We start from the raw sequence: 27,325 nt of genomic DNA, 5'->3' as shown, positions 1-27,325 counted from the left end.
TAATGAAAGCTGAGCTATATATTCTTATTTTCCATACAGGACAGCATCTAATTCAATGCTGACAACTGCATGATTTTCTGAGTATCTCTTTCAGCAGTAGTTAGGAGAGCCGTATCAGGCCTACACTAACCACCATCAGGCCCTCCTAACCACTGTTCCATAAAACAGAACTATCTGCCCCCTCCTAAACCATGGTCCCCTCATGGTACTTCTTAAAATATGAAGGGAAATCTATATTAACAAGACACGCATAAGTATGTTGCCTGCATTTTAAATTTAGTGACAAATGAACAGATGTGCACAGATTGAAAGCGTTCCTGCAAGCCAAACTATACATGATGGATTGACTGATAGACATTTGAACAACTAGATTACTAATGGTGTTTACTTACATATAAAGAAGAAGAAACAGTTGACAAAATACTTTTTTTTGACTTACCAGGATTACTTTCCTGGTTACAAAATAAGACTTAAAGTATCGTATTAGTGCCTTTTAGTATTCGTCATGAAAAGGGAAGTGGTATATAAAAATACATGCAAAAAGCTGGAATATAAATCTGTTCTAAACAAAAAAAAAATTCAGTCTTTAATTCTTATTTACATGGATATATGAAAAACAAGAAGTAATGACATCAGCAAGAAACTGAAATTTGAGCTGATGTTTTTCCAACCTCAATTACATAAGGAAGTTACTACACTGCTCAGCTTTTTTTTAAATTCACACCTGCTAAGCCTTAGTATCTGCCAAACTGATGGAAGATAAAAAAATTTTATGTCTCAAGCTCCATAGGAGTTACAGACGTTGCTGCTCCACTTTCAATCAATTCAAATGCTATTATAACAAACAGTTCTTCATTTGTTGTTCTCCAAATTTAACAGCCAAGACTTCAATATTCTTTAGAAAAAAGCCACAGAAATATTTTAAAGGAAAAAACCCAACCTTGTAACCAGCTGTTCACTTTTAATTCTAAATGCTTCTTTGAAAAGTTCATTTAAATTAACTGCTCTTCAAGCAGCACAACTAACAAAGCTTTTTTAGGGACCACTTCTTCTATTTACTAGCCAGTCAATATATCCTCATCAACATTTTTGCTGGCAGCCCTGGCAGACAAAGCATTTTAAAGTAGCCCAGACTGCACACAGGTGCCCAGGCAGCAGAGACCATGCTGACGTCAGGTGGACAGGGTAAAACACACATAGCAGCAGTATGCTCCATCCTTATCTCAGGCAGCACTTATATGCATGTCCTTTCTATTCAGCCAGTGGTGTTGATGAACCTGTAAGTACTAGACCCCTCCCCCAGATGCTCAGAAGGGGTTTTGTTGGCCAGAACAAAATGGTTTTAAGGGAACATGAACTAGCAGACAAACCATCATGATTTTGTTTCCTCAAGTAGTCAGGCTAGAAATGACAACTTAGAAAGATACATATATCATGCTCTGTACAAAACTGGTCAGAAATTGCACTAACATCTACATGTGAAACTATGTTCTTCAGATTTTTATAAACTAAAATGCTTCTCAGCTGCAGCACTCTAAGTTCTATTGCCTTAAGTTTTGCAGAGAAAGTACTAGAATACCAAGTGATGCAAATGACCCAGCAAATAGACCATGGTTAAAAAACATGCTGAATACAAACAACACAGAAAAAAACACCACTTCCTCTCCTAGAGCTCAGTAGTTGTGCAGAGCTGAAAGTCAAAGGAAACAACACTTTACCATTTTTATTTAAATAAATTGCTCATTATTCTGGTATTTTTAGGCAGCTGCTTCTCACAGGTCTTCTTTTAAAGTTGTTTTCACACTTTGTATTTAAAAAATATGTCACACAACATTTGAAAAACAAAGGTACTTGGTGCGTAAAATTTATTTTAATAGATACTCTTGAAATTATTGAAAGATATTTACAAACTCAAAATGTCTATGCTAAATTGTCCAGAACTATAAAAACACAAAAAACAAAGTGATATCATTAAAATGGTCTAAAATTAAAAATACTGTACTATAAAGCAAGGTCTTAATCTAGAAATACGCTAGAATCTACACACAATATTGTATTAAGGACCGAAATACAGATTTACAGACAAGCAAAGTCAGTCAAATACCTTCAGTCTCCAATTATCTCCTACTTCTGTTTTGATTCTGTTCAGCCAATTGTCATCAAAGTAAGCTGGATCTCTGAAACACAAAAAAATGTAGAGTATTCATTAAAAAACACTTTAGAAACTGTGAGGATACCTTAGCGATAAAGCTCTTATGTCAGGTTGAGGTTATGTAAATAACTACCTCTTTATCCTACACACAGACTGTATATAGTAGTTCCGAATCCTGTTACTACTTACCATCCTAAGGCCTTGCACCCTGTTGACAGCACAGCTTCATTTGTGTGCCATGAGTAGCTAATACTTTTGAGGAAGTTGCTGTACTTTGAATGCATTCTGCCAGTTTTTCCCCTCTGTAAGCTCTTCCTTTAATATATCAGCTGGTGCTGAAGCAATATTTGTTTTCATTACAGAAAGTGATATGAAAATCATTACTTTTCCACATATCATGGATTCCTACCACTGCATATTCCACTTCTAAATAGGCTTCAGACATGACTATACGTATGTTGTCTCTATACAGTCAGAAGAGTTAAAGCATATCACTGAAGTTAAGTATTTACTACTGAAAACATACTTTACTTTTATTTAATCTATCAAACACTATCAGATTTTGCAAGTCTCCATTCATGGTAATCTTAGACAAATCTTTTTGTGAACATCTCTCCTTAAAAGTTTTTCTATCTTCTGCACTTTTCACAAAGATAAAGAACCTACTGCTAGCAGAGTACACTTCTATTTCTATAAAGTTCTTCCTTCTCTTCCTTTTTCTCACAAACACCTTCCATGAGTTGCTTCTTCAAGACAACTCTCAAGACTCTCTTGCATGCAAGTTCCAAGATCATCTCAAAGGCTAACATTTTCTACTGTTCACTAAAGCCAAATTTTCCTTCTATTGTACAGAATTTTGAAAATGCTACAGTCTGAACAAAGGAATTATAATGCACTGCAAATAACTGGTTTAAAGGAGTAGGTCAACATAATATAAGGAAAGGCATATACTTCATGCAAAATACAAAGTTGATACAGTCAGAGGAAAAAAAAATAATCTTTTTTATTGTAAGCATAAGGCTCTTAAGAATCAGTGTGGTAGGCCAGGTTACAGATTCACATGAAGTATTTTAATTTCTGGACTTACATTGCTGCATTTGCCACTGAGTACTATTAGATTTACTGCTGCATCAACTAGAAATAGAAGACTTCTGGACTGAGCTCATTTTTTAAGGGCAGTATGCCACGAGATGTTTTGGCAAAAGCTCAAGAAAACTAGGAATGGGCCTGGAGATTCAAATGACACATATATCACATACCCTGTAAACCAGCAACTGTATCAGCACTTGTATTTGGGCACAGACTTTGTAGCCACGCATCTAATGCACAGTCTCTCCTGTGTCCATCTATCCCACATTTTCACAATGTATCAAGGTCTACAAGCAGCCTGTGATACAATACACAGCAATGTTTCTCTACTGACATATTCCAATTGCTATTTTTACACATTCTGTTACAGACTGGTGAAGATTATGGCATATTTCCTTTCCTCTGACATGGCATGCGCAAACATATAGCTGGAAGAACAGCTTTAATTACTAGTTAAGTTGATGACTCCAAATTATTCCCATTCAAAAACAGTGCAGTTCTAGCACAGATGACAATCTTAAACTATGAAACAGAAAAAGCAGTGTCTTATTATCCAGAGTTTCATCTGGTTTTGAAATATAAGTTTTCTAATAGCTTTCAAATGGCCTCTGGGCCCTCAGAAGACAAGTAAATCTATGAATGGAATTGATCTGAATACATACAAGATCTACTAGGAATGAAAAAGGCTCACATTCAGTTTTTACATGAAAGAAATGTCTCTCCTTAAAAGCCTTAATGGCTCTCCTTAGAAGTCTTAATTTGCCTAACTTCAACTTCATCACAACAAACATCAACTTGGACAGTGATGAAAAGGAAAAGAGTTCAAGACCCATGCAGCCCCATTTGATTCTGTTTGAGGTGTGGAGTTCAAGAAGCACCCTCTTATTCTTCAGATGGGTCTTCACGGAATTGCCAACAGCCAAGTGAGCCTTGCTTACAACAAACTCACAGCTTCAAAGCATTTATGCAGCTGAGTGAGAAAGCAGGTATGCCTCATTACCTGTGCTTCACCAGCAAAGGAGACAAATGGCACCTTCTTAAGGACTGTATTTTATCATTTTAAGGATTGCACTTCGTCACTAACATCTTCAGCTGCCTCAAGGCTGCAGTGTCATGAATATACCAAATTCTTGACTTACCATTTTCATTGTAAATAATGACTCTAAGACGCAATTTCTTTAATTCCCTTAGTACATGTCACAAAGAAAGATGTTGTTGTTTCTCACAGTATTTTAAAAGCATCACCCAAGCAAATATGAAAATGTATTGTTGAGAACTGAGCAGCTGTGATTACAAAAGCTACCAGCTCATTTTGAAGAGGCACTGCACTAAAGGGCAGGAGAAAACTGACTGGAGCATCACCATTACCATCAGATGACATCTTTGAACCAAGCATTTTTATATAATCATTTTGGTTGGAAAAGATATTCAAGGTCATCAAGTTCAACCATAACCTAATCCTAACAAATCTGGAGCTAAATCATATCCCTTAATACCATGTCAATGAATTTTGCAATGCCAATGTAAAGTTCATGAGCCTGCATCCAAACTCAGACAATCTCTTGCACTGGATAACCTTCCAAATTTTTAAGGTAGTTGTGTAGCAGTTGATTACTGCCTAGTATCTGAACAGTACTGCAGATAACTGGAACTTTGCTTCAGAGCACAAGATACATACACTGTTAATGGTGTATCACTTCATGTGATATTGTTTTCAGCAGTGCTCATTTATACCATTTCCATCTTATTTTGTATGCAAATTTTCCTTTATTTAAGCAATCATCTCTGCACATCATAGATGCCAAGAGACAGAAATATTCTTCTGAAGAAAACCAGCCCACAGAGCTTGTAGTATAACTCATGATTATTACTCATTTTAACAGTGGTACAGTAAGTTGCTTTAAGAAATGCCTGTTTACAAAAAATTTCCCTGCCACAGCAATATACAAAAGCACGGCTTTTGTGTTCTGCTTGTGCCAAAACATACACAGCATGCCGCAATGTCTAACATTACAAATGAATAATTAAGTAAGGCACAATGTGCAGATGACAAATGAAAACATATATACGTCTCTTACATTTACGAAGTGCAGTATGACAGACAAAGAAAGAATTAAAACAAGAGGGACAACTGGTACTAAACAGTCTCCAGAGTGGGATGAAAGAAAAATTTAAAACTGTACTATAAAACAGGGAATGATGCTGTTCTAGATATACCAATGGTCAGTGAAAACAGGAGTAATGTCAGTGAAGGCTACAAAAAAAAGCATGAAGAAAAAGAGGGTGTAATTTAGAAGCAAACCATGGCACTTCTATCTGCTCTAAACAGCGTAAGTTACAGGATTTTAGGCAGAAAGGCTACTCATAGACGGTTCAAACATTTTCTTTTGCTTCCAAACTTTACTCCTGAAGTATAGCACTCCGTAAAATAATCATCAACACTGTGTACAGGCATCTTGTCTCACTGCATTTCATACCAATTCTAGTCAGAGGGACCAGTAACCTTCACATCTGAACACAAATGAACAGTGAGACTTACAGAACTATCAAAAATACTTTAATAGCCTAAAACATAGGCTGAATTTCTTCCTTTGAGGTAATATAGTTAGCACTGGAGAATTACATTCAATGATACTTTTAACCTGAAATTCAAAGATAAAGGTTTTGATTTACAAAAAAAAAAAGTGTCCTTCAGGGACTTGTCAACACCTGTTTATTATCTGTAAGCAAAACATTCATGCTTGATTACATTGCGCACACATCTGCATTTTATATCACACATTGCATCAAAAACATGCTTCTGAAGGTGTCAGTAATTTCCCCGTGTACCTTCTTCTTCTCACTGTCTCATCCAGCAATGTTATTACAGAAAATTTTGATACATAGGATCACAGAATGTTTTGGGTTGGAAGGGACCTTAAAGATCATCCACTCCAACTCCCCTGCCATGGGCAGGGACACCTCCCACCAGACCAGGTTGCCCAAAGCCCTGTCCAACCTGGCCTTGAACACCTCCAGGGAGGGGGCATCCACAGCTTCCCTGGGCAACCTGTGCCAGTGTCTCACCACCCTCACAGTAAAGAATTTATTTATCATATCTAGTCTAAATCTATCCTCTTCCAGTTTAAAACCATTCCCCCTTGTTCTATCACTACCTGTCCTTGTAAAAAGGGCTTCCCCAGCTTTCCTGTAGGACCCCTTCAGGTACTGGCAGGCTGCAACAAGGTCCCCCCAGAGCCTTCTCTTCTCCAGGCTGAACAGCCCCAACTCTCTCAGCCGGTCCTCATAGTAGAGGTGCTCCAGTCCTCTGGATCAGCGTCATCGTCTTCCCTCTTTTTGTGTTGGGGGCCCCAGAGCTGGATGCAGTACTCCAGATGGGGTCTCACCAGAGCAGAGCAGAGGGGCAGAATCACCTCCCTCGCCCTGCTGGCCACACTCCTTTTGATGCAGCCCAGGATGCAGTTGGCCTTCTGGGCTGCAAGTGCACGTTGCCAGCTTATGTTGAGTTTTTCATAAGCTGACACCCCCAAGTCCTTCTCCTTGGGACCGCTCTTGAGCCATTCTCCACCCAGCCTGTATTTGTGCTTGGGACTGCCCCAACCCAAGTGTAGGACCATGCAGTTGGCCTTGCTGAGCTTCATGAGTTACTACTTCTGATGAATGGCCCGTATTTACAAATGGGCGGCTAGCTTAAGTGCAAAAATTACTGAAAGTGTACGAAAAATCAGGAACAATGGAAGGAGCTGCTGGCCCCTTCTAAACCTTTGACATAAGGCATAGCTGTTTTTTTAATCACTTGATGCATAATCAATATTCATGCTTTTTTTCTTTTACTGAAAACAAATCCTACAGTTCTATGTTGTGCAAATTTTCTGTATATCTAAAGCAAGTAATCACCTGAACTAGGGATCTTTTTGAAACTGTTCCTCATCATAAACTACTGTCTTAATTTCATCTTGTTTCCACTATGCCCTGCTCTCATAAGTGCCTACAGACTCTATGAAGGCAGAGGTTAAAATAATAGGAAAAAATAGAGTTTAGACTTCTAAACTTTAAAATTTTCAAGAAGAAATGCTATCATTACTCTCCTATGGAAATATATCCAGATCACTGGATCAACCCAACAACTTTCAGTTGTCATCAATGCGCTACCTCACTTACTTTGAGTTCTGACTGCACTTTCTTAATTCATAGTAAAGTTTTTTCTTTTTCATTTAAAATTCTCACTGAATATATTGATTTGCTCTTTCAGCTATTTTTTAAACATGAATTAAATTACTACAGTTAAAGTACCAATGCACCCAAAAGCAGTAGAATTCTTCCCTCCCACCTTCATGTAATAAACTTGTTAGTGCTATCAGCCTCAAAGAACCCATATTGATGAAGAAGCCTAAACAGGAGGCAGCTATACCGAAACACACCCACATTTCAAGGAATGTGCATTACAGAAATAGTGCTTTACCATTCTCAGTGGAATAAGGCCACAGAGTTTAAGTTTTGTGTCCCCAGATGAAATAATAAATTTGTCCTTTGAGGATTAACTTGTTAAGAAATTTTCACGTCAAAGCCATAACTGTTCAAGTTTTCACTGCAAATGACACCTGTTTGCAGTGACCTGGTGCTTTCAGGCTGTGCTTCCTCTTTGCTGTTTAACATCATTGCATGATTTTCCCAAATAAACTCAAGCACCCAGCTATCTTGCTTTTACATATTTCTGTACCTGCAATAACTTCCTTCTACGTGGCTATCTTTCTTGGGACAAAGAGGGAGCTAGGGCTGCTAACATAAAAAGAAGGATAGAGTGGAAAAGCCTGCTCTAGTCCTGCCTCATATCACTGAACATTCCCTGATACTTTACTAAGTACAGTACCTGTTTGAAGAAGACAAAGGAGGATTTCACTGATAGAGTTGAATTTATTTTTGTTTTCAAGAAAGAACACTCAAAATGGCTTTGCCAGCATGCTCCTGAACAGTTTGCTAGTCAACTGCAGAAACACTGGTCCCTGTATTTGGCTTATGTTCCTATTTCTCAGGTCCAGGGGAACAGATAATGCTTGGCTATTCTGCAACCTTTGACATCTACTTCAAAAATCAATTAGAGCCACCTTATGGTACTACAAAAAAAAAAAAGTTATAATTTTTCATTCGAAAGTTGTTCATAAGTTATCATACCTGCTTTATAATCCAAGATTTGCTTGCTGCTGCACTTCAAAACTTATCTCAACAGGAATGCAGTCAAGATTTAGCAACAATATTGCATGGGAAGTATGCAAAATGGTAAATCTGAAGAACAACTATCAGAAAGTAAGACAGCCAAATACTAATTTTGACAGGTTCAAATTACTACCTAAAGCATAGAGAAAAAACTTTAAATCGCTTAGCTGATCTTTACATATAAACTAGGTTAACAAGTGTCAGCATGGCAGTTACTAGAGGAAGTATTTTAAAATCATGCTACAGAAATGCAAGATTTGTAATGTACATCTCATTTTGAAAACATCAGTTCATCAGCAGAAAACAGTATCTCAGAAAAGTTTTCCTTTCTTAAAACCAAAACAGGCAGAAAGGAAGTATTTCAAGTCATGGTAGTACCAGGCTGAAACAGTCAGTAAGGTTATTGAGGAGACTTTGACACTGAAGTTTCACTTTGGTTTGTATCACAATATATGTTTTAGATCCAAATTCTGATTTGTCTTTGAACTAGTCAATCAAGAATATATACAGTTATCAACTGCTGGTTCATCATTAAGTTAAGTGGGACCCATACCCAGAACTACAGAAGTTCAAGACAGATAAATAGCCATATTAAATGTCACTATTACATTTTTTCTAAATGCTCTGAAAACAGATCCATAGATGATTACGCAGAAATCCTGACATACTATAAAGTTTACTGAACACACCATTTGTATAGTTACCACCTTTTTACACTCCAGCAAGTAAAGAAAGATGATACCTTTTGAGTCCTTCCATCATCTTTCAGTGTATTTTGCTGGTACACAAAACAGTCAAAAGACTGCTTCAATTACTCTGAAGCAAGAAGACTACTGCCGTTACTTGGAATTAGTTTTGTTTGACGTAGAAATACATAAAGATCGGATAATTCTTGTAAGTGATACCTCATCTTTCTCACAGAAGGAGAAATTAAGTGCAGAAAGAAATTTTGCAGCCTTCACATCTTCTTTGAAGTTTAAGGTAGGAAAGACAGACTGCTCTTTACTTCAAGCATTTAGGATTCTACTCTCCAGATCTTACCTTTCCACATTCTAAAAAGTGCTCCTTTGAAACATTTGATTACATTGAGATTTCCTCTTTCCGTCTTTTTTCTTCCTGTGAACTGTCAGCTCTTTCCTTCACTAGGCAGAAAGCTCCTGTTCCACCTGACGATTTGCAACTACAAATAGATTCAGTGCCCTCGTAGCAGTAAAGGGGCTAGGAGCTCTGTCAAATGAATCACCTCTATTCAGTAAACTTGGGCCATGCAGCAGCACAAGAGGAAGTGGCAAGCACTAGGTATGGGATGGAGGATCTCCATCTTCTGACTGACTCGTTATCTAAGAAGGTTTGCTGCTTGCTAGTCCTTTGAATTTGTGGCATTGTTGAAAGACTGCCAAGACTTGTCCAGCCCTCAGACTATTTTCTTCTGCTCTTCCATCTGGGTACCAGCTATACAGCTAGGCAGACCTGGAAAGTATCAAGTGTGATTACGTGGCTCTGGAAGCTATGAAGGAACAAGTGCTGTTCTCCCTAATCATGCTAGTTAGCAGCAAGGGCTTAAGGAGCAGACAGATCCCGCAGGTTCCAGCTGTGAACTGGTGCTGGCAGCAGGGTTTTGGTTTCTACAGCCAAGGAACCCTCTTTGAGGATCAAGGACTGCTTGAAAGAGATGGGATCCATCTGACTACAGAACACAGAAGCATCTTTGCCAGCAGGCTGGCCAACCTGGTAAGAACAATTTTAAACAAAGAATAAAGGAGGGAAAATAGAACAGAACACTTAGTGACTCTGCTGGCAACGACAGGGTATGGGACAATGTGAAAACAAGATATCTCACAGTCAACAAAAAAGGGCTGACGTGAGGTCACTCCAAGTATATGCACATAAATAAGGAAAGACCTACAGAAGAACACTGCAGGGAAAGCTCTCAGACCCATTCTTGGGAATCAGCAAGACTGGATGCACAAGTGAAGTGCCTGTGCACTAATACACACAGCATGGAAAACAAATAGGAGGAAAGACAGCTCTGTGTGCAGTTACAAGGCCACAGTCTCATTGGGATCATGAAGATGTGGTAGGATGGCTCACATGAAAAGGTTGCTGCCATGAATGAATCTAGGCTCTTAAGAAAGAAAAAGCTGTAAAGACAGTGATGGGAAGCTGCCCTGTATGTGAGAGCAATGGGAATGCATGAACTCTGCCTTGGGAAGGATGATGAGCCAGCTGAGAGATTATAGGTCAGGATGACCAAGCAGACCAACACAGGTGACATTGTTATCTGTACCTGCTGCAGACTACCTGATCAGGACAACATCATCATAGACAACCTGATGAAGCATGACCTGGGTAAGTGGACAGTAAGGTGGGCTGAAAAATGGCTGAACTGCTAGGCTCAAAGGGTTATGAGCAGCAGCATAAAGTCCAGCTGGAGGCCAGTCCACTAACAGCATACCCAAGGGGTCAATACTATTAAACACCTTTAATAGCGACTAGATGATGGAACAGAGAGTAAATTTTCAGATAATACTGAACCGGAAGGAGCATTGGATACACCTGATGGCTGTGCTGCCATTTGGAAGGACCTCAACAGGCTGGAGAAATGGGCTGACAGGAACCTTATGCATTTCAGCAAAGTGCAAACCCCATGCACCAGTATATGCTGGGGGCCAACTGGTCAGAAAGCAGCTTTGCAGAGAAACATGGTAGAAAGAAGTTGAACACATTCCAGCAATGTGTCCTTGTAGCAAAGAAGGCCAGCCACACCCTGAGCTGCATTAGAAAGAGCACTGCCATCAGGCCAAGGGAGTTAATATTCAGCTTTGGTGACACCACACCTGAAGTGCCATCTCCCAGGCTCTCTAGTATGAGACATCTAGACATAGAAGGAAGCACAGCAAAGGGCAATGAGGATGATTAAAAGAATGCAGCATCTGTCATAGAAGGTGAGACTGAGCAAGCTGTGTCTGTTTAGTTTCAAGAACAGAAGGCTTGGTGGGATCTTATCAATCCTGCGCATAAATACCTGATGGCTCCTTGTTCTTTATACCCTCACATAATCATTTCAGTGGTGTCCAATGAACAGACAAAAAAACAGACACAAAATTGTGTGCAATGGGCACAAACTAAAAGACAAATACTTTCATCTAAACATTAAGAAAATGCACACTGCTTTTACAAAAAAAAAAAACAAACAACAACAAACCACAACAACCCAAAAAACAAAACCTTACCAAAAAAACCCCAAAACTGTGAGGGAAATTTAATATTGGAATAGGTAGCCCAGAGGCTGCGGAGTCTCCATCCTTACATACACTCAAAATCTGACTGGACACAATCCTGGGGAGACTTGCTGTAATATCTTGCCTCTTATGTTAAAAGGAATAAAGTATCTCTTTTAAAAAAATAGGTCTGTAGGAACTGGCATGCTCAATTTGGACTGCTGACTTTGGTAAAGCTGTTTAACTTCATAATGAACTACAAAAGTTATGTTTCTGTGAAAACAGGTACGTTTTAACAGAAAATAGCTATACAGCTGCTTATCTTCTGCATATAGCTGTATTTCAGTTGCATATTTTTAGTTCCCAGAAACATTCTAGATTACACCAAGATGTGTAAGTAATACATTTTATCCCATTTGATCTTAAAGTTCGAAGGAACAAAACCATTGTCTAGCCTAACAGCTATTATTCCTTCACTTACTTTCAAGAACATAGTGTCTTTGCAAACAACTAAATTGACAGTTCCGTTCAGTTTATCACAGAAGTTTCATTGCATGAAACTAATTCTAAGACTATTGATATACTGACTGTAGTTTCAACCGATGATCAGGGTCTATACCTTCCCTTGCACTGGTTTCAACTTCCTTAAAAAGTTTGAATTTGTAAGCTTAGTTTTAATCCAACTTACTTTCCAGTAAGCTCACACTTCAATAAATACTTCCCTAAAACAAAATTACTCTTTTTTATTCTGCATTTGAGAAACTATAGAGAGAAAAGCATTAGTCATGTTCCAGATTAAAGTACTGTCTAAACATAGGAAAAAGCACATCCTTGTGGAATACCAGCTAAGTTTTAACTAAAATGCATTTAAATACTGAAGAATGCATAGATAATAAAACTGCGTGTACTTAATTAAATAAACAATTCCTTACATTTTTTGAAGAACCTGGGCCATCACAACCCCACTCGTTAAGTCTTCCACGGTCTGGCATGGTGCCTCAACATTAAATGTCTGGATCTGTGGGAGAAATAAAAAGGTTATCTTTTACTTCAATGCCAAGGGATTTTTAAAAGTGAAAAATGTGCTATTAAAGAGCAAATAGAACAGAGTAAACCTCATATTTATTGTACATGTTAGGAATTAAGAAGCTTAGACTTAATAGCAATCAAGGAAATGAACTACTGACAAGGCTTAGCATCTTTGTTTTCACACACTTGTAAACTTTGCTACAAAAACCAAAAGGCAAAATTTCCACAGCATTTTCTAATTTGGAAAGTCACTAGCCCTTCTGTTCTCGCATGCAAGTACTTCTGAAGTGTACATTCAAGTACACTCTCACAACGAACACATGTAAGAAACTCAACTTTCTGAAGTAACACTGATCACACAAAACTTTCACAGGCTCTCCACAATCAGAAGATCAAACGTAAAGGGACCTACATACTCCAAATTTAACTATTCCCTACTGTCAGGTAGAAGAGGAGACCACAGTGCCGCTAAGCCCTAACAGGTCTATGCAATACTAGTATTCTGAATATTTCATGGTGTTTTATTAACACAGTGACAGACAGTAATGTTTACATAATGGCAGGCCTCTGGTCTTCAGATGGAAGCTAAGATTAAAAAAATGCCACAATTATGAAGGGGAATGGCAAGAAACCTAGGACTGAGCTACTACATGACAAAATTACTTACGACTAAAGATGAGTTAGTTTGTAACAAATTCCCCTTTACAGACTGCACACTGAATACACTTACTGAGACCAACCTAAGGTTAATTTTCTGAGGATGCTGTGTAATATTCTGTATTATGCACAAGGAAGAATAATCTCTTAAGAAAAAAATACTCATCAATACATATAATTTCTGTATGGCTTCTGTCCATCAGATCCATTTTCATACATATTGTATACAAGCTATGCGAAACCCTCACCCCTACCATATCAGCAAAGGTACAAACACACAAGGCAAAGCTCTTTTCTCCATTTTTCCTTTAGTGTGGAAAAGAGCCTTTATGCTTCACCACAAACTCTTCAACTGGTCTAAGGAATTTCATCATTTCCTTTAAATGAATGTTATTTTAAAATGATGCAGATGAGTTTTGTGAAAACAGTTTTGATGACATGTCATTTGGAGGGTATCTGCCTAACACTCTCTGCTATTATCCTCCACCTAGGGGAAGCCTGGACTTATTTGCAGGAAGCACTGCTTGTATGCATCAGGGATAAAAAAGCCTACAAGAGAGCTTGCAGCTACACACTACATAAACATTAGATATATCAACCTTTTTTTCTGAATGTCATGTATAACTATTTATGCTTTAGTGGCATTTGAAACACTAATGCTGGTTCAAGCCATTTCCCAATAAATGCCCTCTAGATATATATCTCACAATATAAGAAAATTCGTATAACAGTGAGAAATTTTGCAGATCCTTTTTTGAGGAGAAGGGTCTCAAAAGAATCAAGAGCACAATATCCAGATTCTCATAATGCCTTTAGTATGTCATATAAGCACGCTAGTAACTCCATTTAACATTAATTTGGAGAACAATCACCTGGGTGAATACTCCTTTCTTTCTTTTACTCTGTAAGACAAAAACATAGCACTTAGGAGAAAAACCAGCAATTATGTCCATGAAGAATCAAACAAACGAGCTCTTGCTGAGTAAGTTAAACAGTGACAGATGAAGAGTCACGAACACATTCCAAGAGTACAAGGACAAATTATTGTGTGGCATACAAAACAGACAAAAGTGACTTCTACACTTCAGATTCAGCAGATTTTCTTATAGCTTGGTCTGAGCTACTCAGAAAACACAGCTTCTCATTTCTCCAGAAAATCAAGAAGCAATCAGATATTGCTGAGACACTACGTGAAAATAAGGGTGGGTAGGTGGGGAAAAAAACCCTATGCATTAAAACTGCCACATAACAGGATATAACATCAAATTGCTATTTTGACAGAAAATTGAAGTTACCTACAGTCTCTGAATTGTGGCAACACTGTTGAAGGAATACAGAGACAATTCTGAGTCTTAACCCACCAACTCAGCAACACATTAAACAGGAAAAAATACTTTCTAGCAAAAAAAGCTGCAACGACATCATGGATGCTTGTATTTATAACTGGAGAAGTTCAAGTTGCTATATGGAGAAAATTCTCAAGCACAGACAATGAAAATTTGTTTTTACTTTTGCATAAAATAATGAAAATTGCAATAACTTTGGTGCACAATAGCCAAATAAAAATCACTAAAGAAAAAATCACTTATGATAATGATTTTTTCAAAAAAAAAAAAAGTGAAATGTTCTTTTGAAATGAACAATAATGACATTAAGGAGATCTTCAAACAGACTGCAAACTAATCAGATTTCTTTTAAATACATTTTGTATCTTGATATTTCCACGACACAGAAAAACAAGATATTCTCTACTGTTCTGTAACTAATTTTATCATTATACTTGTCCAATACTCTATACACAAGGTCAAAATTGTCATTAAGGCTCAGGTAACCAGTCTGAACTCTTTTTTAACTCGTAGTCACGCATGCGAGATTGTCATTAAGGACAATACTGCTTTTCATAGTTAGATGCTAAAGAACAGAAAGACAAACCGATTGTATGACCTGTTTCTTCATATACATATAAATTTTGTAATAAATGTCTTTGCTTAGGTAAGGAATACACAGCACAGTATTTCAATTAAGGTGTCAAATTTATGCTACAAAACATTTATTCAGCTCTTAAAAACAAATTATGTCCTTTTCATATCCTTCAAAGACACAAAAGTAACAAACTTTCTTCCTAAAAAACCCTACATAAAACAGTTTTACAAACATATGTCGAAGTTAAACTCCTATAGTTCTACCCTAAGAAACAGTAGAGTTTATTTTCCAGAAGGGAGAAGAATGCTAAGAATGTGGCAATGCAGAAGCAGAATCCAGCTGTGGAGACAAAGCAGCAAGTATTTTTTTGACTGTGCCTCTAAACAGCTATTAAGTAACAGCTGTTAAAACATTGCCCTTCCTGTGGATAGTGATGTGTTTCCTTCTGGAAGACTTCTCTCTCACCCTGCTGGAACTGCTCCTACTTCTTGAGTGTTTGTAATATTGTCTTCATCATTAAGTTTCCCAAAGCTGTAAATTAATTACTTTTTTTTTTCCCCCCACTTCTTGCACCACACTACAGAACCTTAATATCATGCCTACGGGACAGGATGCCATTGAGAGGGATCTGGCCAAGCTCAAGAAGTGGGCCCATGTGAACCTCCTGAGGTTCAACAAGGACAAGTACAAGGTCCTAAACCTGGGTTGAGGAAACCCCCATTGTCAATACAGGCTGGGAGATGACAAGATTGAGAGCAGCCCTGTGGAGAAAGACTTGGGTGTACTGGTGGATGACAAGCTGGATATGAGCCAGCTTTGTGTGCCCACAGCCCAGAAAGCCAACCATATCCTGGGCTGCATCAAAAGAACTGTAGCCAGCAGGCTGAAGGAGGTGATTCTGCCCCTGTAACTCTGCTCTTGTGAGACCTCCCCTGGAGTACTGCATCCAGTTCTAGGGTCTCCAACACAAGAAAGACATGGACCTGTTGGGAGTGGGTCCAGAGGAGGGCCACAAAAATGATCAGAGGACTGGAGCACCTCTCCTGTGAGGAAAGGCTGAGAGAGTTGGAGTAATTCAGCTCTTGGGAGGCGTTATTGCAGCTTTTCAGTATTTAAAGGGAGCCTACAAGAAAGATGGGGAGGGACTCTTTATCAGGGAGTGCAGTGACAGGACAAGAGGGAACATTCTTTTTAAACTAAAAGAGGGAAGACTCAGACTAGATATAAGGAAGTTTTTTAAGACAAAGGTGCTGAAACACCGAAATGGGTTGCCCAAAAAGGTGGTAGATGGAAGTGTGCAAGGCCAAGTTGGATAGGGCTCTAAATAACCTGATCTAGTTGAAGATGTTCCTGCTCATTGCAGCAGCATTGGACTAGATGACCTTCAAAGGTCACTTCCAACCAACTTCAAACTACTCTATGATTCTATCAGACAACAGTCTGGGAAAAATAACCAAACCATTAAACACTGGAGACAACCACCAGCCCTAGTAGGCCTTCACACCTTCCATCAACTATCATGTAATGACAGAAAAGAGTCATTTTATCTCATTTTATTAAGTATTAATCCAGACCTCTGATTCAATCAGTCAAGAAGACAAGCTGTCAAGTTTTATACAAACCTTAAAGAATAGCAGGTGACTGTTTTAGTGCGACGAGGGCTATAACTGGGGACTAAATAATTGCTGCAGGAATTCAGAACCTTAGAATATCTGATTTACAGCTCCAGATTACATACATGACTAGTGAGGATTTGTTAGCTACTATGGATAGGAGACAGAAATGTATTTAATGAAAAATTCTCATGATGTGAAGATCTGTGAACTGGACAAACACTCAGTTCTCAAAGACAGTATCTGAAGACCAGAATAAAAGTTGTGATAGGGAATCTAGCATCTTCTGAAGCTGGGAAAAAAAAAAAACACCAAAAAACAGAAACAAAAAAAACCACCACCAAAAAAACCCTCCAACCCCTTTCCCCCTCTCCAAGACAAAAATAGCTCTCCAGCATCTTTCCCTTCTCAATACTAAGCGTTAAGGAAAGACCTGCTCTTTATACAGTGATTATATATATATACTTTGGGTTTTTTTCCTGGTGCAGTTGCATAATAGACCTCCTATGTATTCTTTTGTAATAGCGTCTGAAATCTTTACTGATTATCTTATGTGCAAACACAAAAAAAGGTAACACCCAGATTCCAATTAGTTTCCAATTATTTCTCAGAGCAAAGTACTCCTCAATCTATAGAGGATCTTTTAGGCCACTCCTTATTTCTAGAACTGACTATGCAAGCTTACAACTATCTGCCATGTAGAGCCTAGAACAATACTGTATCACCACACAAGAAACAGATCATACAGCTAAGACAGGGATAAGTGGCTAAAAAGAGTAAGAACAAGAAAGAAATCAGCCTTGCTGGGTTGGATACGAATCACCACTCAAGCCATTAGCAAGAATACTTTGAAGAGTGTCCCAATTTCACTGGGAAAGAATCATAGAGTCAAACTTCTATTCAGGAAAGCTGCATTTTTGAGAAGACTGCAGCACCAGATTTAGTAGGTTTTAAGACATTTTATAAATGACTTATAAAGTTTATAAGACATTTTATTTTACTTTGTGGCCTACCCTGGTCTCCATGTTCCCAAAATGATGAAAGTCTTTAGCAGTTTTGAGTTAGCCAGATGCAGAGGCTTGGATGACCAAAAGCCAGGGCAGCTGACCCAAGCTGGCCAACAGAAATACTCTGTACCATAAACATCACTCCCTATAAACTGGGGAGTTTTCTCCGGGCAGTGCTCTTTCCTCGATGGTTGCTATCCCTGGAGGGTCTTGCTTGTTGTTCTGTTCCCTGAGTCCTACTCCTCCATTCGTTGTGATCATTGAGCTTTTGCTGGAGCTGTGGTACTTGCAGTGTTTATCATCTAGCATCCATTGCTGGGAGCACACAACTTGCAACCACTATATGGGCTAAGTATAACTTTGTGTACTTTATATTAGTATTGGTATTTCATATTAGTTCCTTCTTTTTATTTTATAAAATACGTTTTCATTTCAATCCATAAGTCTCCTTTCCTTTTCCCAGTTCCCTTGAGTGGGGAGGGGTCATCAGGTGATAGGACAACTGCCTAAACAAAGAAAAAGAGCAAACTGGCAGAGAAAAGGAAGGTTGGATAGTTCTGTCCTCATACAGTCACCTAATATTACTTATGAGATCTGCAAGAATTTCACTAAAACAAACTTCACTCAGCTTCAATTTCTAGGGGAAAGCCAATCATTAATTAGGAAGTGATCCATTCCCTGTACTTAATACTGGTGAGGCTGCACCTCAAATACTGTGTTCAGTTTTAAGTCCCTTACTACAAGAGACATTGAGTTACTGGAGTGTGTCCAGAGAAGGCCGACAAAATTGGTGAGGAGTGAGGTGCACAATTCTTACAAGGAGCAGCTGAGGGAGCTGGGGTTGTTCAGCCTGGAGAGAAGGCGGATGAGGGGAGGACTTGCCACCCTCTACAACTACCAGAAAGGAGGTTGTAGCGAGGTGCTGGTTGGTCTCTTCTCCCAAGCTACAATGGACAAAATGAAAGGAAATGGCCTCAAGTTGCACCAGGGGAGGGTTAAATTAGATATTAGGAAAAATTTCTTCACTGAAAGGCATCGGAACAGGCTGCCCAGAGAAGTGATTGAGTCACCATCCCTGGATGTCTATACAAGACAAGTAGATGAGGTGCTTAGAGACATAGTTTAGTAGTGGACAGGTCATGGATGGACTCAAAGATCTTAAAGGTTTTTTTTCCTGACCTAAATAATACTATGATTACAAAGATACAATTAACTGTCTCAAGTCCAAATGGTGTTTGGTTTAACCATTTCAGAAACATCCATGAGATGACAAGCTAATCTACTAGTTCCTGGGGAAAAAATGAACATATTCTGTTTTCAGTTGAAAGCCAGATGAGCCAGCTGACAAAAAAAGAATACTACACAGTATTTGTGATGAAGATAAATTGAAATTATGATACCTAACAGGAAGGCTAACTGTAAACCAAGAGTTCTTTCCAAGAACTATTTAATCATGCTTTATTTAAAAGTAATATTTATCATTGATGCTTTCTCTTTTCTCAAAACATAAGCTATTAATGAGTGCAAAACTGCCAAACATTACCTCAACACATCCACATTTATAGGATACATACATTCACACTCCATCAAGCAGAACTGAACTTTAGAAAGCCCCAAAAGTGCCTTTTAAGACTAGAAACATCTTCTCATGTAAGAAAACACAAATGACAGGGTTTACAGAGGGTGAACCACCACCTTTTACTCCTGATCAGAGTGCAAAAATTTCCATCTCTACTACATAGAGTTGACAAAATAATATAATAAAAGTGATGTAAGATTAAACATAGGAAGTGTAGGATATCTTCTGTCTTCAGTGCTGTTTGACTCATGGAAGCCTAGACGATAATGCAACCCATAGAACTGGGATGCATGAGTTTTCACTAAAGGAGGATAATGAAACTGTTCTCTGAAATTAGGTGTTAAATACAAATAAAATACAAATAAACAGTCCTCAATGAACAAAAGAGTGAAATTCTTTTTATTCTGCATGAAGACTGCTAGACTACTACAAACCTGAATAGCACCAGGCAAAACTGCCCAAATTAACCCATACCAAGAAAAAGGACAGGCATCAGGCATAGCTTCTATTTGATGGCACAAGGCAAAGTCTATTAACTTCTTGGCTAGTGGTTAGCCAGAAAAACTTTGCATGCAACCAGTCCAAATTTATACATTATTTCTAATATTACTTTAAAAAAAAAGTGAACATAGATGACAGCTTTTCCCTTACAAAAATAAAGAAAAAGAGGAATTCTATTTAAAGCCCACAACTCCACCCTCTTGCAGCTATAATTTAGATGAAAATTACTATCTATATTGACAGGTGAAGAACTCTCCCCCAAAGGCACAGACGATTAATCCAAGAGCATTAAGTTCCACTGTAATATCATCTGCAAAACCTTCTGATCAGTGGGGAAGCAGAGTCTCTCACAGGATCACAAGAGTAATACAGTCTTAACAGCTAAAAGATTGGATTCAGCAAGAGTTGGCAGTAAGTTCTCATCAGGCTAAGAAATTTCAGACCTAGCACATTCTAGAACTGGTAACACAGATGTATAGCACACCACTAAACTTAGCAACTCTTGTAGTTCAACGCTTCACCATTTTCAGAATTTATATTCTAGCAAACATTTTCTTAAACTTTATGGAGACTGGGTAGGTATGCAGAACAAGATTTTTTCAGAGACTGACCAAATTCCATGTTCCCTTAAGAACAGCAAGAGCCAGCATGGAACAGAACGCCATCTTTTGGCATTGTCCATGAAATAAATTCAGGCAAACATGCGAGAGTGATCAAGTCCTGCTGCTTTTCTTCCCTAACAATCAAATGGGTAGTAGAATTGATAAAACAACCATAATCTCTTTTGCAGTTAAACACAAACATTTCTACTCATTCCTATCCTACAGTAAAAGTATGGATACCTTGCTGCCATGGCTAAAAAATCCACTCAAAGGTTTACCTTCTGTCTTTTAGGAAAGGCTATAATGGATTTAATACTTTGCAACTCTGCAATGAATAACATATGGATGCTCATTTCCCAGATCTAATGCCCCTAAAACATACATCACATGGGATGTAAATAACCACTTGTTTAACTTAAGTATCTAAATTCAGCTACTCTGAAGGTTTACCTCTGAACAGGACTTCCACAGAAGACACAAAGCACTACACTGCAGTGTAGTGAACACTTGCAAAGAAGTTTGCAGCTAAACAGCATGAAAGAGCTCTACAAATTCTAGGGCTGAAACACATTATCATTTCTACAACACACCATTTAGTGTAATACTTGCTCCACAACATGCACCACTCCAAAAATGTTTCCTGTGTGCCTGCCTTGAAAAGATGCCAACCCTTTGTGGCCCCAGCTAGTCCACCAAAACATAACTCCAGCTTTGTATTCATTTGGAAGCTTTTGCCTGCCACATGCAGTAGTGGAGTGTTGGCTGGATTTTCCCCACCTTTAACCTCAGAAAGCTTTTCCCTCCACCAAAAACTTTCTTCCCCTTTCCATGCTGTCTCTTGTTCATTGCCCTAGACAAGAAGTACTAAGTAACTCATGGGAATGACTAAGTCACATATTGTAAAGTAAAGCAGCCAGGAAAACAGCACATGCATACTTTGCAGGACAGAAAACCATTACCAGTAGGTTGGGGAAGGAGTTAATCCCTTTCCCTTTCCTGTGTGATAGGACCTGCCAGGCAGTTGGCAACAAAAAACACAAGAATGACACTACTACCCTCTTCCCCTCACTTCCAGCCACACACTCCTGCCTTAACGTTGTGCTAGTGTTAGTTGCTGAGTGGCAAATAACCACGTTGTTGTTATTTGTTTGTTTTTTAATTAATGACTAAGACTTGCAAATTAAATTAATTAAGCAACTTTGGACTTGGGCTTCGAAGCTGGAGGCAAACCAAAGTTAGCTAAGTCTTTCTAAACTATCACAGTAGTCCTCAGCTCAGCCAAAAGAGCAGAAACCAGCAAGCGCAATTGAGTTGTCTTCTCCCTCCCCTGCTCCACACAACTTCAAAGTCTACAGTTGCTCTACAGAAGTCAAACACATTGCAGAAGAGACTTTTGATGGTCCAGGAAGACTGGAGAGTCAGAATACTATTCTCCAGTTCAAGAGCCACAAAGAAAGACAAAGGTAATTGTGCAAAATTCAAAATTTGACTTCATCTCTGTGAAATGGCTGTTTAAGTATTTCAATAAGAAGATAGAAACAGGTTTTGCTCCTCACCTCCCACCTTGAGATTAAAAAGCTAGTAGAAAACTTGTTTCACTTATACTGTTTAAGGTTCACAGTTCTCAGGAGCAAAATCTGTTTCTTCTCCAAGCAACATCTCACAATCCTCTCCAAAAAAATGAGTGGGCAGAACTGAAAGCTGAAATTGAGCACACACTGAATTACATATAAATGTATTTTTCTTCAGTGAAATACCTATTGTTATAAATGTACCACTACCATAGAGCAGCTCCTCAGAAAGGAGTAAATTGGAAAAAAGCAGAATTTGGGACAAGGCCCCAAAGAACAAAAATCTAACACTGTGTAAAAAAATACACAGGAAGAATAATGTCTGCACCTCCAAGTTATGTGTTCAGCCAGCCTTCCTGTGGTTGACTTAAAGTGGGGAGGAGGAATACCTCAATGTATGCTCCATGACTGCTGGCAAGCACAGTGGTTTTCCCCTCAGTCTGAACAGCAACATATTCAAACAGAACTATCTTCTATACCTGCTGCCATCACCTGCACAATCAACCACTCCTGAAATTTGATGTTTACTTCAAGAAGTAAGAGATGCTGATGTGATGATATCAACAGAAGAAAATGAAATCCTACAGCTTTGTGGTCAGTGATCAAGGACTAAAAGAAGGAAGAGTTTAAACAGGTTTAGCAAGTCTCCTACGATCTCTGCATCTACAGAAAACCAGAAGAGTAGTTAAAACCATAGATACACAAAGATCAAAACCAGCATAATCTAAAAAGGAGGTAAGTGGACAGTAGGGGGAAACACAGTTTACTAGTAAATTCCAGCAGATCTGATCCTCTTTGAAAAGGTAGCCTACAAAGCATTTACAAAGACTTCTTGAGAAATCAAAATCTCTGTTTCAGGACTTTCTTACATGGTCTCTACACTTCAAACTAACACAAGCAAATCCTTCCAGTTGAGGCTAGGCCACTAAAAAGACAGAGATACACTGCACTGAGAAGATTTTTTTTCAGACAAAAAGAAGAAAGAATAGACACCACACAAATGGCCAGAGTGCTTTTAAAATGTGGGGTGTTGAAACAGTTGCCTTGCACAGTGTTTACAAAATTCCCACTTATCGTAGAAATTTTAACATGTCTGTTTACCAGAGAAACTGTATCTGGCCTTGGGGGCTGGAAGAGAAAGAAGGCAGGCAAGATGCTGCTTGGTGAAGGCAGCACATGGCAAAATAAGAGATATTTATCATAATGAAGGAAAGAAAGTTCATGACATCTCCACAGCAATCTGCTACTTAGAACCAGACAGCAGTGACCTCTGAGGAATCCTCCTGTTTACATACCAATGCTAAGCAATCCTTTCAGTATCACATGTTCTACATTGAAAATGAAAGTTTCTCCAATGACGTATCAAAATACTGTAGCCATCAAACTGATTTCAGATATAGACATGTTGAAGTTAACTGCCACACATATATTTGACAGCCCTTGATGTTTTAAGAAATGATTCATTGCTGTATCAGAGTTAAAAGCACTCCTGACATTACACACAAAGTATTTTTAAAAAATAAAATAAAATCTGTGTGTTCATATGCGGACAGATGTTAGTTTTAAACAGAAAACATGTTGTGAATCTGTACGAGATACGCTGAAACCACTTCAATATCTTTGCAGGTTTACCTCACAGCCATTCTTTTCTTAACTGCTTTGGCTACAGTACAGCTTGGATAACTATACCACAATCCCTAGAATAGTCTCCGAAGAGGGCTCTGGGAGATTTTCAGTAGAATAATAGTTCTGCAATTACAGTAGGTTGCAAACATTGCTGAAGCATAAATATAAACTTTGAGATGCCCAGGTCCTTCACTCTGTTCCACCTGAGTTGCCACTACCCTGGCTGCCTCAAAATAACACCATGGTCACCTGTAAAAGTAGCAAGAAGTAAAAGCTCTCCCATCTGTCTAAAATACTGCATAAAAATTATTTAGGAATCCACATGACAACATTGTTGAAAAGGTAAAATAACCTGAGAAATACACCCCAAGCTAGAGTGTAACACCAAAAATTGGGGCGTTGGTGAAATATTAAAGAATAAACCAAACTATATCCACAGGTAAGCAGTTTGCTCCAGCTTAAAGATATCAAAATAGGAATAATAGACATGCAAGGCAAAAGGCTCAAAGGATATTCTCAGTCATTCAAATCATGAGGTGGCAGAGGTAGGAGCAGTTTCATCTCACCTACACCTACCCGAATAAACATTCAGTTTAGGCTGAACAGGTTCTCAGACTTGTGGAAAGCTTTATCTACTCAAAATACAGACAAACCAGTTCAAGTACTTCTACACAAATGTGAAGCAAGTAAGCAATCTGGGAGGTTAAACCAGTTCTTAAGAACAGTCAGCTTCTTTGGTATAATGGAAAAGACAGGCCATCCCAGGTATGTGTAAACTGCAATTAAGACAGCTCTAGTCTCTCATCTAAATGAAGAGTTTCCCAAGAATCATTATGGGACTTGAAAGAAAGCTAGCCAAAAAAAAGCATCTTGTTTATACAGCCAGTTTCACTGAGGACTAAAAAACTTCATTGCCTCTTTTGCAAATTTCATGTCTCCTGGAATAAACTGAAACCGCTTTTCTTACTTTTTTTTCCACTGAATCCATTTCAAAGCCATATTCACACAAAAATACTGAAATTGTAAAAATAATCTGTAACTCCAGACATTCATCTAAGAAACACGTTGACTAATTCTAATGCTGTTTAAGAAGAATTTACTAATATTTCTGCTAAGCAAAAAAGATGCAGGTAGTCTCTTGATTAGCTCAGTATCTGAAGGGGTGCAAAGGTTAGAAATGTAAAAGAATCTGCATGGACCATTGCTACAGGCAGGACAAGACTCTATTGGATAGACACAGTTTCAGGACTGAGGATTATAAATGCTATTACTCAAACATGACCATAAAACTGAGTAATAAATCCTATAGAAGGTCAATGCCACAAGATTTCTTTTGTTGCTGCAATTTCTCCCTCTAAGTGCTCCATTTTTATGTCTACTTTTCCATGACAGGTTTTTGGGCCAAGGTAATTTTTTTTTCCCCAGCAGTTTAGCTTTCCTAAGAAAGTGCAAATTAATTTTCAAGGGTAGCAGTAAACTTCACCACTTAACAAATCAATTGCCTCAACTACCAACACCAAATGTAGCAAGGAAAAACAAACAAACAAATCACTAGTTCTTTTCACTATTTTTTTGTTTATGCAAGAAAATCAGTGAAGATATTCACTGAGTAGACTTAATATAAATACACTTGTCTTCTTCACCTCCACAAACAAGAACCAGTGACTCTTATTTTCTATCAAGAGCAATCCCACATCCATCGCATTTGAATACGTGCAGAAGTTGATAAAACAATCCTTTTGAATACATATAAACCACTACCTTGTACTATACTTGGCTGTACAATTAATTCTTTTGGGGAACAAGGAAGTAACCATTGCCTTCTGACTCTGCATTTTGTGATCTCCCTCACTGGCCAGCAAACACTTTAAGTTTTAAAGTGAAAAGTCTTATTTAAATATTAACAACTCAAAATCAAACCTGAACATCATACTAAAGTAACTGAATATTAGAATATTTTTAGTTTCGAAATCTTTTCAGACTTGATACAGACTTCTGCACAGATGCTATACTGCAACAGAACATTCTGAAGTCATTAACAATTTTTTCCAACCTGCAACTAGATAATGGGTAGAATCAACAGTCCAAATCACTCTTAACAGTCCAATACCATAGGAGAGAAAACTCAAATGCTTTCATTCTGCAGAAGCTTACATGTTCTGAGTACAGTAGTGTCACATGCAAAGGAAACAGCTAGTCTGTTGGTTACTTGGAGATAAGACTGCATTGGGACTGTGACCACTTTGCTAGGCAAGCTTTCAAGCTTATGCTTCTCTCATTGGCATAACAGCTTTACTGCCAGAGAGCACAAGAGGAGCATATCTGAAACAGCAAAAATAAAAACACATGAAAACTAGCACCATGTAGTGACAGATCTTCCTCCATCACCCTTCCAGTAAACCTTCCACTTTCTCCTCGCATTCAGCCTCTCACTCAAGCTTTCTTTGCCAGGAATCGCACATACCGACTTCCTCATGAATTCTATCACTAAGAGGACTTTTATTCTCAACACTTGAAAAAGGAAGCATAGGAAGTTAAAAGCAGCAAGTGGCCAACAGCAACAAAGATTGGCACAACTGTGAAGTAAAGAGAAACTGGGTTACTTACTCCAGACCTGTATGAAGCAGTGGGGCACACCTTTTCCCAAAACCTCCACCTTCTGTACTTTCCAGGCCACATCCTCACATCTAACAATAGCTGAATTTTCTTTGCTCATTCCCCTTTTGACTTTCATAGAAAAACTTAACCTGCCCTAGTAACTTACCCATCATTATTATGGCTTCAGACAGTTCTGACCTTGCACAGGCTAAACATCTAAAAGAGAATCACTGAAACACAGAATAGTTTGTGGTGGAAGGGACCTTGAAGATCATCTAGTTCCAATCTCCCTGCCATAGGGAGGGACACCTCCCACCAGATCACATTGCTCAAAGCCCTCTCCGACCTGGCCTTGAACACTTCCAGGGAGGAGGCATCTACAACTCCCCTGGGCAACCTGTGCCAGTGCCTCACCAACCTCAAAAAAATATCAGTTTCTCTTCAAAAACCAGTTATACTCCAAAGTTTCACACAGTGGATATTTCCTTGGAAATTTTGCTTATGGCAGAGAAAACAAAACAAAACAAAACACAGTCCCAAAATCAAGTGGTTCCAAACAGCTAGCCAATAAAACAGCTGCCACAGAAATACAAGTTTCATGGCTATGTTACAGTCACTGCTCAAATTACAGAGTAGCTGCAAACCCAGGTTCACTGTCCACTACATTTTGGCTGCTCTGTGAATGACAGCACAACCTGAAGATGTTTATGAACCAATTTTCAACAATTTAAATGGGAAAATGTAATTCTTAGGTTGATACCTTATTATCTTTGACTTCTCAGATCAATTTTGTCTCCCGAGCTACAGGCAATATTTAAAAATACAGAGAAAAAAACAGCTGAAAAGAAAGTTTCTGGTCAGAAAGCCTGCCTAGTACAGCCGGCAGATAAGAAAAGCACGGTACTGACACAACGGAGCCACGCCACGAAGGGCGCGGGTGGTG

At 38.5% G+C, this 27,325-nt stretch overlaps 1 protein-coding gene across 1 annotated transcript in view; it reads right to left on the bottom strand.

The window, feature by feature from the left end:
- HOOK3 (hook microtubule-tethering protein 3) overlaps positions 1–21,288 on the bottom strand; it is a 66,536-nt gene extending 45,248 nt beyond the window's left edge. Inside the window, exons 1-3 of the mRNA XM_010187850.1 lie at positions 21,205–21,288; positions 12,609–12,694; positions 2,105–2,177 (exon numbers count right to left, since the gene is read on the bottom strand). Of these exons, the coding sequence (XP_010186152.1) occupies positions 2,105–2,177; positions 12,609–12,694; positions 21,205–21,288 (243 nt within the window). The remainder of the gene's footprint in view (positions 1–2,104; positions 2,178–12,608; positions 12,695–21,204) is intronic.
- Positions 21,289–27,325: the final 6,037 nt, after the last annotated feature.

The sequence above is a fragment of the Mesitornis unicolor genome, unplaced genomic scaffold (genome assembly GCF_000695765.1).
Source record: "Mesitornis unicolor isolate BGI_N332 unplaced genomic scaffold, ASM69576v1 scaffold18847, whole genome shotgun sequence".
Taxonomy (NCBI): Eukaryota; Metazoa; Chordata; class Aves; order Mesitornithiformes; family Mesitornithidae; genus Mesitornis; species Mesitornis unicolor.
Note: the sequence above shows the minus strand (reverse complement) of the source record. Positions and strands in the feature narration are given on the sequence as shown.